The 12,298-nt window shown below is 32.9% G+C and overlaps 2 protein-coding genes across 2 annotated transcripts; both read left to right on the forward strand.

The window, feature by feature from the left end:
* The first annotated feature begins 759 nt into the window (after nt 1–759).
* On the forward strand, nt 760–7,221 carry LOC110669642 (autophagy-related protein 3). Its single transcript, XM_021831380.2, has 10 exons — nt 760–1,084; nt 1,651–1,721; nt 2,057–2,173; nt 2,253–2,419; nt 2,501–2,586; nt 2,805–2,856; nt 3,125–3,190; nt 3,704–3,831; nt 3,978–4,080; nt 6,946–7,221. Exons 1-9 carry the CDS (start codon nt 924–926, stop codon nt 4,072–4,074), a joined length of 945 nt encoding a protein of 314 aa, XP_021687072.2. The 5' UTR covers nt 760–923; the 3' UTR covers nt 4,075–4,080; nt 6,946–7,221.
* A 329-nt stretch (nt 7,222–7,550) lies between these two features.
* LOC110669590 (PLAT domain-containing protein 1) lies at nt 7,551–9,074 on the forward strand. The gene is made up of 2 exons (XM_021831299.2): nt 7,551–8,383; nt 8,480–9,074. The coding sequence occupies exons 1-2, from the start codon at nt 8,240–8,242 to the stop codon at nt 8,954–8,956; spliced, it is 621 nt and encodes a 206-aa protein (XP_021686991.2). The 5' UTR covers nt 7,551–8,239; the 3' UTR covers nt 8,957–9,074.
* Nucleotides 9,075–12,298: the final 3,224 nt, after the last annotated feature.

Consider the following 12,298-nt stretch of genomic DNA (forward strand, 5'->3'; position numbering starts at 1 on the left):
TATTCAGGCTTTACTCGATGAATGAGTTAGTTAGTTCTATTGGATTGGAGTTTATTAGATACAGCTGCCCATCGACCAGTAGTAGCTATAGGAATCCTGTTGTTTTTGAAGGAAGGGCTTATGTCCATGACATGAAGGCCCAAAAGAAAGATGCTTAGAGCCTTGAGAAACTAAAGCCCATTCAGAATAAAGTTTTTGAATACAATAAGAGTGGCACTAAGAGTGCAACATGAACTCCTATTACGTCTTAGATAAAAAAAAAAAAAAAAATCTCCTATTACGTAAAGGAGTTGATAACAGAGTGGTTATTAAATATTAGTCAAAAACTAATTGACAAAAACGTTTACTCTTTGTGGTGTGAGCACAGTAAAATTCAGAAGAGGAAGTGAGAGCTTTGTTAGTGTAAGAATAGAAAAGGTGAGAGCGTTAAAAGGGTAATTTTGAAAGTCTATAATTGTTTATTGTTTTTGATAAACATAATTGTTTATCCTAACTAACTTTTAATTAATCTACTTCCAATAAAGGATCGAATTCATTAAAATTAAATAATTATATTATTTAATTAAAAAAATAAATAATTAATATTATTTTCAATATATGTTAAATATAAACGTTAATAAATTAATAAATAAATTATTATTTCAAAACAAAAGACAGCCTGCAATTTAAAAAAGTAAAAAAAAAAAAGTGATGGAATAGGTAATTTTAAATTAAAAAAATATATGTGTGAGAATTTAATTATAAAGGAAAATAATAAATAAAACCAAAACTAAGAGGGAAAGCCAACCATCGCAGCAAAGTTAACGGGACAACCACGCCGTTCTCTCTCTCACCCTTCCCACCCCTCTCGGTTCTCTTTCTCTCTCTCTGCAATTTCTAGGGTTTGCCAGAACTTAATTGTTATTTTATCTGCATATCCAGAGATGGTACTGTCACAGAAGCTTCACGAAGCATTCAAAGGCACAGTAGAGAGAATCACAGGGCCGCGGACGGTCTCTGCCTTCAAAGAGAAAGGCGTTCTTAGCGTCAGCGAATTCATTATTGCTGGTGACAATCTCGTCTCTAAATGCCCCACCTGGTCCTGGTAATCTGCCTCTTTCCCATCCCCAATGTTTTACGTATTTCAATTTATATTTTTTTTGTTGTGATTATTGCTCAGTTTTCTGTGGGCACATAATTCTAGTTGTAGTGAACTGGATTTTAGAGGTTAAGGATTTTGGGTTTTGTTGAGAAGGCATTATTAGTGAGTGAAGTCATGTCTTGCAATATTAGTTTCATATATGGATTTTTAATGATCATGGGTATTTTGGCATGGAATTTACTGGATATAATCCAAATTAATAGTTAGGTTATTTTAAAGCTTTCTTTTACTGTTATATGAGCTCTAGCCTCAATCTTATAACCGTTCTTCCTTTCTCTTAACTAAATTACAATTGTTCCTGATTTGGAAATAATGGAATTTGAATTGCTGTTTGTTTTGTGAAGGATATAATTGGATCTTTTACTGGTTTTTTTTTTTTCTATTTTCTTCTGTTCCTTGTTTTAGCATGCCCTTTTGTTACAATTTTTTCTAAAGGATTGGCCTTTTTGCATAGATGAGGTTTTATGTTGCTATTTCCTATCTGTTATTCTTTTCTGCCCTTTTAATAGGGAATCAGGCGAACCAAGCAAGAGGAAGTCTTACTTGCCTCCAGAAAAACAGTTCTTGATCACTCGGAATGGTAACGGTGCCATCTTCCACCACTTTTTCTTCTTCTCAATCTCTATTTTGTTATGCAATTTTGGGAATCGTCAAAAATGTTAGTATACATCTATGGCAATTGTGAGGACTGGTAGCTATTGTTATTCTTACAAGAGAAAATATGGTTTAGGGAAATTGCAAGTCTCATTGTTTTGAATGTAAAACAAAGTACAAGCTATATTTATGTGAAACTACTGAAAATATACCCATAACTCAAGGAGAATAAATATGGACGTCAAGCAGTTCTTTTTTTAGCTCTAGAAAATTTCTACAATCACCATGTAAGTTCATGACAAGCTATTAACTTCCCTTTAGTTCCCTGCCTACGAAGAGCTGCTTCTGTTGAAGAAGAATATGAAGCTGCTGGCGGTGAAGTTCTACTTGATAATGAAGATAATGATGGCTGGCTGGCAACTCATGGGAAACCAAAAGGTATATTTCTTTCCAAAAAGCTGGATATTTGATAATTTATGTTTAATTCTTTGACTTCATGTTCCAATATTTCTTCTAGAAACAAAAGGTGATGAGGATGATAATGTACCATCGATGGAGGCCCTAGAGATCAGCAAAAAGAATCATATTCAATCAATATCCTCATACTTTGGGGGTGAAGAGGAAGAAGATATTCCAGACATGGCTGACTATGAAGGCACTAACAATCTAATTGAAACAGATCCTGTATGTTGTCTCTCTTGACATCATTATTGCAGTCTTATTAGGAAGTTGAGATTATGATAGTTGTATATCTACATGGTGCAGGCAACACTTCAGTCTACTTATCTTGTAGCTCATGAACCTGATGATGACAATATTTTACGTACTCGAACATATGATGTCAGCATCACGTAAGATTTATTTTGGTACTCAAAATACTAGTTAATTACAAAATTAACTGCCCCTATAGCGTTAGACACACTGCAAGCATTTCTCTAATTTATCATAGTTGTTATCGTTACACTTTTAAATTCCGTAATTGTATTGTGATAATGTTTGGAAAGAAGTGTGCCTTTTGAAATCCATGGTGTTGTTTAGCCCAGTATAACATGGTTTTTCATATTTCCAGGTATGATAAATATTATCAAACTCCTCGTGTATGGCTCACTGGATATGATGAGGTTTGTGTTGATGAGATTTTTGTTGCTTTTATTTGTTGCTTAATAATTATTGGGGGGAAAAATTATTTTAAACCAATGAGACAGCAAATAAAAATTCACCTGGCTACAGGTTATGATTTGTTGGTATTAATAATTTGTGGAGTCGATTGCTGAAATCTATAGGCTGGTATCAACATTTGAAAGGATTTAACTGGTTCAATATGTCAAATGATATCTTGTTCAGCAAAGTTAAATGTATTGGCTATTTCTTTTTTTTTTTTAATGGCAGTCGAGGATGCTTCTGCAACCAGAACTTGTACTTGAAGATGTTAGTCAAGACCATGCACGCAAAACGGTGAGAATTGAGATATTATTTCAAATCTACAAAATGATAATGAGCGAGCACTGGCATAATAAATTTGTTCAAACTCTGTTTTATAGTTGTAGTTTCTAGCCCTGTTCGAAGAACTGGAATTCAATAAACAAAAGAAACCACTATTTTTTGAGATTCCAAGAGGTTGAGGAAAGTTTTGTATCTGTGTGGGGACATGTATGTGTTTGTGTGTAAGAGAGAGATCTAAAAAGAAGCGCGGGGGGGGGGGGGGGGGGGGGTGGGTTTGGTGTGAAGAATTGATTTACTGTTTACTAGGAACTTTATTATGAAACTTAGGGAACTTTATAAGGGAAATTCATGTTTATAAACTTCAGATGGCAATTGAGAAAAGTTTAAAGTCAAGTTTTCTACAGATTATCTTTCTGTTCAAAGTGATGGCTTTCTCAAGTGTTGGTTTATGTAGATATGATTTATATATCACGTCATATGTTCTCAGAATTTTCCTTTTTACATTCCAAGTTTAATTACATGCAGGTAACTATTGAAGACCATCCTCACTTGCCTGGAAAGCATGCTTCTGTACATCCATGCCGACATGGGGCTGTCATGAAGAAAATTATTGATGTCTTAATGTCACGTGGAGTTGAACCAGAAGTTGACAAGTGAGTTTTCCATTTTTGATTTCAAATCTCCCTGTTTTCTTTATGTATTTTTGAATTTTAACAAATACTGAAGTATCTTTTGTTTCTGCTGATTTCTTTTTGTTCTATCTCAGTCTATCTCATGATTGCAAATACATACTTTGTAGGTATCTTTTCCTATTCTTGAAATTTGTAGCCTCTGTAATTCCAACTATTGAATATGATTACACAATGGACTTCGATCTTGGCAGCTCAAGCAACTAATCTAAGGTAATTGCCATCGTCAGTATATTGCTCACTCTCATTCTTGCTCTGAGCATTGCTGAAATTTTAAAAGAGAAAGCAATTGATCATTGATACTGCACATGATACTTATTTGTCCATCGCAATTGCTTTTGCATTGAATATGCTTGGTAGCATGTGACAATTACAATTCACTGTGCCATGCTTTTATATATTTTTCATCTATTTTCTAATGAAAGAACATACGTTCTGTAGGTAGAACTCAAAAAGGTATGTCTGGGAGTCAAAAGTATGCATTCTTTTTTGAAATATTTTTTTTTTTGGAACTACTGCTTGAATTATTTATTGTTGATTTATTTGTTAAGGCCTCAACTTTAACTTTTCTTTGTCTGTGAATCGAGTCGCTTTTACTTAGGGGTGTAATCGAACCGAGTCCAACTTTGGCTTGTTCAGGCTTAGCTAGCAAGAATATGTTTCAAGCTCAAGCTTGATTTGAACTTTAATATTAAGGTTCGAGCTCGTTTTGTTTAAATTTTATTAAAATAGAGCTCGGCGAGCTTGGCTAACTCCTGGCTCGCTTAAATAATAAACGAGCTAAGCTCAAGCTCGGCTTGTTTATGATAAACAAGCTTATTTTTAAATAAAAAAAAGTATTAAAAAAGTCATTATAAAGACTTCTAATTTTAATTTAATTAAAGTTTCATTAAGACTAATTTCAGTTTTTAAACCATATTAAAACTTAAAAGGGGTTCTTCTTTTATAATGAAGCCAATTCCTTCTACTTCACCAAAACTTCTGATGTGGGACAAGAGACTTTTACTTCAATATTTGAAATGATTATATATATCTTAAGCGTGATTAGTTTCCACTGAAAATTAGCTGCGGTCGAGTGGCAGAGGATGAAGTAACCAGGATCCCTTCCTAAGGATTGAATCCTACCTTCGGTTTTTTTTTTTTTGCTTTTTTTTATTTTCATTTTTTTTAATTTCCATCCTTTTTATTTATTTTTTTATGTTTTCTTAGTTTCCTTCCCTTTCATATTCTTTTAGTTTCTTTGTTGAAGTACGTGTCAATAAATTCTTGAGTTCTATTTTTATTCTTTTTTAATAAAATTTAATTTAAAAATTTACTATATAATATAAATATGTAAATTATTTAAAATACTTTTAAGGTTTCAATATTATCATAATTTATTATTATTATTATCATTATCATTATTATTATTATTATTATTATTATTATTATTATTATTATTATTATTGTTATTAATTATAACTTTAAATGTTAACTCTTATTGACTCAAATGCTAATTAGAACCTTTAATTATATGTATAACACTCCAAGTACTTATAATATATCACTCTATGATTAAATCTTTTTATTTGATTTAAACTTTATAATTATATTACAATAATACAAAAGAAGTATATGTGTGTATGTGTGTGCATATTACATGTTTAATTTTTAAATATTAGTTGTAGTATTAACAATCAATACACACTTAATGCCTTGTATAATTTATTCCAGTATAGTTTAATTAGTTTTTAAGGACTATATAATTGAAAATTGGAATGTATATTATATAATAGACTAATACGCTTATATATATATGTGTATATATATATATATATATATATATATATATATATATATGAGAGAGAGAGAGAGTATCGGTTAATGTTTCTGCATTAAATTGGTTGGATAAAGTTGAAAGAAGGTGTTTATAGATACAGAGACTGGGTGAGGGATAATATCGAGTAATAATAATAGATAGATAGATTAGTCAGTATTAATAGAAAGAAATAGGGGGGAGATTGTGGAGAAAGAGAGAGCGAGTAATAATAATGGTTAGATAATTAGTATCAAACTTGAAGTTTAATCTTTTAAAATTTCAAAATTTAGAGAGAAGGAAAAAAGGAGAGAGAGAGATGGGTTCATATTTTTAAGTCATATAGCTACCACCAAACTACATAGCCTAATTTTTTAAATTTATTTTTCATATAAAAATTAACTTTAATTTTCATAAAAAATTAAATTTATATTAAAAAATATATTTTATAAATACACTTTTTATTTTGATTATTTCATAATTGTATATAATAATATAATATTTAATAATATATTATTTTATATTGAGAGCACATATTTAACATGTTAATTTTATTTTGATATATAAATTAAGTTAATTTTTATTAAAAAATTAAAATACAAATAACTATATTTTATATATTGATTATATTATAATTTTAAATAATATATTATTTATACAACAATTATAAATAAAATAAATATATTTATAACATTAAGAAATGTAATTATTAATATAAATGTTTTTGTAAACGAGCCAGCTTACGAGCTTATTTACGAACCTATTAAATGAGCTTATTCACTAGCTTGTTCAATAAGCTGACTCGAGTTTGGTTCATTTATCAAACGAGCCTAAAATTCGAGCTCGAGCTCGAATTCGACTTGTTTAAAAAACAAATTGAATCAAACTGAGTTTTTATCGAGTTGAACCTCGAGTAGCCTGCGAACAGTTTGGTTCGTTTACTCCCCTACTTTTACTGTTAGCTCACTTCCCATACATCATTAACCCCTATTTTTGGGTCACTAACACACTGCCTCTGGCTTCTTATGGATTTGTATACTTACCATTACTACCTATTTGCAATCTCCAGATTCTAATCACATATCTAGCAACTTCCTTTGATTGCATCCCAAACCTTAACATCTCTTGTAATTTTTTTTAATTATTTATTTTAATATTCTGAATATCCTATATGATAAATGATAATGAAGGATGGTCTCATGCATGCTAATTTGGACACACACACACACATATGTATATATATTGAATTTGGTGATGAATTAAATGATATTTGATTTTGCCAGGTGGAATCGGCTGTAAATTCAAAAATTTATCTTCTGGTGCATTCTCTACTGATGTGCTTTCTACGTGTTACTTTACTAAAATCTCTAGAAGAAACTTGTTAAAATGTCTATTTAAGAGAGAGACTTAAGCTTGTGAATGTGTTCATGATGTCATGCGTTTATAAATTGTAAAGGGGGAAGATAAACTCTACTCAAGATTATTTAGTTTGGCATGCCATTGTCAATAAGCTTGAGGTGTGGCATTCTACATCGGTCTATGTGATACAACATTTCGCATTGCCCTTTTTACTTATTTTTTCATGGAATGGCATGGGACTTGTAAATTTTAGTCAAATGCATGGGAAACATTAATAGATAAAATTTTAAATTCGATAGCAGTCATAACTCCGTATGTCGTCGATACAAGGCTCGAACTAATGTTGTCTCTAGGTGAGGAGTAATTATGTTATTTCATGTCTACTAGTTACATTACAATTTAATATAAATTTAATAATAATAAAAAAAAAATTGTATGGTAGTTATATTTTTAGTGTGTAATCATAGTTGTGTAAGTCTAGTTGTGGTTTGTCCATGATGGCCCAGCTTAGAATTAACATTGAAAATATAGGCTTTAATAGTTGGGCTAAATTGGATTATAAAAATCGTTGCTTAATTTGCGTTTTGATTGGATGTAATAATGAATAGTTTTCTTGTTGTTATCCTATTTCTATCCAAGCTTCTGTAATCTTTTAACTATAGATTGAAAAATTAATTACGTTTTCTTTTCTTAAATAAATTTCAAGGAGATAAAAGAGAGGAAGTCGGAAGGAGATAGTTTCTTTGAGAAAATAAAGAGGGAATAATAGAAAATAATTCTTATTGATCCACAGACCACGTTTATTGGGACCAAGAAAATACTTTCTGCAGAAAATGTTGAATGATAATTAACTTTTAATCAATTTGTCCTGGCATTTATTATTTGCCCTGCCGTTCAATGGTACATCTCAAATCTTGCAAAAAAAATTTCACATATCCTTGATTAAAAAAAAAAAAAAAATCAACATATCGGTGGTGCAGATGCAGAGTCGGGGCGCCATGCTTTCTTCACGTGGCTATCTTTGTGGATTCCACCTCACATGCCTTGTGCAGAATGGTTAGTTTAGGCAAATCAATCAATGGAACTGGTTTCTTTCCGTTGTTAAAAAAAAAAAAAAAAAGGAAATGGTCAAAAAAGAAAAAATAGTAGCATCGATAATGCTTTGGTCCCATACTCCTTGTATGGTAGTGGCAGCCCTATATATATATATATATTCACATGAAATTAAGCCTTCAAATCACGCCCCAAAATCTACTCATAGTTCACAAAGTCCAAAGCTGTGAGGCAGATAAAGAAATGAAGAAGAGTCTCTACACCACAATACTCTTGATCGCGCTCATCTCTGCTGCTGCTGGAGATCATGTAATCAACTAAACCACCCTTATCTTCTGTACTTTTTAATGCTTATGTTCTTACTTTGTTATCAATAATGTAATAATATTCTCATCTTTCGTGCAGAGCGACGAATGCGTTTACACCCTCTACGTCAAGACCGGATCCATCATCAAGGCTGGAACCGATTCCAAGATCAGCCTGGCCCTCGGTGATCCACAAGGCCGCTCTGTTTGGGTCCCAGACCTTCAATCCTGGGGCCTAATGGGACCCTCCCACGACTACTATGAGCGTGGTAACCTCGATATCTTTAGCGGCCGCGGCCCCTGCATCGGCTCACCCGTCTGCCGCCTCAACTTGACCTCTGATGGCTCAGGGTCGCACCATGGCTGGTACTGTGATTACATCGAGGTCACCTCCACTGGGCCTCACAAGGAGTGCAGCCAGACCATCTTCTACGTTAATCAGTGGCTGGCTACCGATGTTGCACCCTTCAAGTTAACGGTTCAACTTGATGGATGTAGCTTGTGGGATCAACATGCGAAGCAGGCGGTGAAGGAGAGGTTTGTTGTTGGAAATCGCAGAGGATTTGCAGCCACTTGAAAAGGGATCATTTTATCAACTATAATCCATTGGTGTTTTCACTTTGTTGAGAATCCGTTTTAGCTAGTTTGGATTTTCTGAAGAGTATTAATAATGATAATTTCTCTTCATCTTCCAATTCGATCATCTTACACCTCAACCAAATCATTTTTCTCCGGCAATAGACGAATGTCACAGACGATACTACAAATACTATAATCACTGATGAAAAATAACTCTAATCTAATGTCGCAGAATAAAATATATGAAGCTCAAAGCCCGAAAGCTGTCTCAGACTCCCAGTTAAGAGCTTGTAAAAGCCTTATTCGATCCGAAAGTGAGTAGGAATAAACCATTCTGAATCACCAAAAGCAATGCCACACAATATTTATGCAAATCCCTCGCTCTCTGAAATCCTACCTCTCCCAGTTTCAATGGACTTTATCCACCGATATAATCCTCAGATCGCTGCCGAGACCACTCCGAAACTCGAAATATCTAGATTCCTAGTATCCGAAAATGGTATCACCAATGTCCACTGATTACTATGGAAGCGAAGAGGAAATAAGAAGCCATCGACGTCGCTCAGCCGATGGGATCCACCGGCTGATTCCACCACCAATAATCAGTCCACTCACACTTGTAACAATGATTCCGGTGGCGGCACATGAAAGCGAAAATCGCGATGACCTGATTTTATGAAAGACTCCACTGAAGGTATTGAGTTCGACATTTTTAATTCAGAATTTGAATTCTAGGCTTCGTGGCGTTAGTCGAATGTTGCAATCTGGTTTGCCCCTCGATGATGGGCCTGAGGGAGCTAGATCTCCCACACCGTATTATCACTAGAATTAACGCTAGAGATTATAGGGCAAGAGAGATTGAACAAAGAGAGTCTAAGAAATCGCATATCAGATTATCAAGAAAAATTCTACCTTTGTGGGCCTTTAAATTAAGATAATGAAAGAATGAAGTTTTAAAACCTTCAAAAACAAAGCCTCTAGAATCCTCGACTCAATAAACTTTCCTTCCAAACAAAAACCCATATTTACCTCCAAAAACCCAAAACACATTTACCTCCAAAAACTTATCCTCAAATTGTACCTTTGTTTGGATCCATGCATAACTTGACAGGGCAATGAAAAGAAATTAAAGAGAGAAAATTGTGATTAGAGGCAAAGGTCAGTAACCTTTGTTTGAATCTTTAACTTAATAGAGATAATAGAGAAAATTGTGATTAGAGAGAAGAAAAAATAAATTTAATTTACTCTATATTATTTAAATAGATTATTAAAATATTAAAAAAATATAATTTTTTTAATAAAAAAATAATTATTATATCTTTATTTTTTTATTTATATTATAAAAAAATTTAGATATTTTAATTATTATTTCTTTTCATTTTTTATTAATTTAGAGATTTTTTTTTTATTTTTCATAAATTAAAAATAAAATATTTTGAGTTAAAATTTTTATTCGTTGCTCCTTTATCTTCCTTTCTTTTTAATTCTGCGTTCTGACTGATGTCTAAAGCAATCAAATTTCTTTTTTTGTTTTCTCTTTCTCTCCGTTTCTCTCGATCCAAACAAAGGGTAAAGGAGGGGGATGTCGCAGCAAAAGAGGAATCTGAAGCCGGACCCATCCGAGAACGAGGATTTGCACGTTTTAGTCGAAGCAGAAACACAGAAGGCATCGGATGCTGCTGGAGGGATGATTGAGAAGTTGTTGCATCCTGCAGATGAGGGAAGATAAGAGGCAACGGCGCCAGGAACTTGCTGATTTGAATGGGACAATCAGAGATGAGTATTGTAGGTTGTGTGGTGAGCCAGGCCATAGGCAGTGTGCGTGTCCTTCGCGTAATACTACATTTAAAAGTGATGGGCTTCGCAAGATTTGTGGCGATGGTGGACATCCAACTACAGATTTTCCTCTGAAGGGAACAACAGCAAAGAAAATGGATGATGAATATCAGACTGTTCTGTGTAAGGGTGGGGGGCGTGAGGCGAAATATCATCTATTGGAATTATATAAAATGTACCAGGTAATGCCCAGGAAAGATGGTGAAGTCACAATAGTCTCACTAAAGTACCACCTCCTTAGACAACATTTCCTAGACATGCAATTCATACAACCCTAATAGAATCAAACCACTGGTAAGTACTGTCTTCCTATAACACTACCACGGTACTAAGGATTTATGCCACGAAGACATAAATAAACAGGAGTCGCCACCCGGGTAATAACCGGGACATATTCAGTGTTTCTTCCGAGGGTCATGGATGGCAACTTACTCCTTGCAGAGTTTCCACAACCGTCATTATCATAGCCCAATATCTAGGTTCGGGATAGTGGGTACGTAAGGGGAAGGTGTTAGGCACCCCTTATGCCTGGTTTAACCTCGTTGATTCGAGTGTCAGTCCTCTACTAATGTTTCTAGAAGTCTTATTTATTATTCCTTTATCCTAAAAAATGCAATTCTAATCCTACACACACAAGTAATTCACAAAAGAGTTATTGTTTACACACAATTTTCATGCATAAGTAATTCCTATCCATGGGGTTGCTAATTATTTAAATGATATTTACCAGATGACTAAAATTAATTTATTATTGAGAATTTAATTTACAAATAAATTCAATTTCAAATAATCCTACATTTCTATTTAACCTAATTAATTAATTTTCACCAAGTTACCCTAAGGATAATTAAACTAAGTTAATTATGTACATGTGTAATTTATTCTAATATCACATAAGGCCCAAACAATCATAACCTAATAAAGATTTCTAACATGCAAATTTATTTTACAATTACCATGTATTAAATTAAATTTATTTTAAATGCCACTGTTAGTTTAATTTACAAACAGGATTAATTTTAATTTACAAAGTATTTATTTAAATTAATTACATGCAAAAGTTAGTTAAATTAAAAATAAAGTTAATTTTAATTTGCCAAATAAAAGTTTTATTATTACTACAATTTCATGCCAATGGTTATTCGAGAAGTTTAGAGCTACTTACCTGTTAGTAAATGCAGTTGTCATTAAGTCAAGCTACCCTTAAAAAAGGATCTTCTCTTCTAGTATGACAACGATATCCTTGGCTTACTCCTGTTTAGCTCTACATAAGCTCCACGCAAATGCCCTCTTTGGTACTTACTTTAGGGCTACTTACCAATTTTATTTGTAATAAAACATAAAGAAACTTCCAGAAATCTTGTATGAAAATCTTCTTGAAGAAAAGAAAAAATAAGGAAGAACTCAAAGAGTCTTGAATATCTCTAAATTTCCTATAGCTCTGAATTTTCTCTTCCTCTTTCCTCCCATCCTCCTCTCTTCCCTTCTCTAGTAGGGTATTTAT

This window comes from Hevea brasiliensis, chromosome 13 (assembly GCF_030052815.1).
Source record: "Hevea brasiliensis isolate MT/VB/25A 57/8 chromosome 13, ASM3005281v1, whole genome shotgun sequence".
Taxonomy (NCBI): domain Eukaryota; kingdom Viridiplantae; phylum Streptophyta; class Magnoliopsida; order Malpighiales; family Euphorbiaceae; genus Hevea; species Hevea brasiliensis.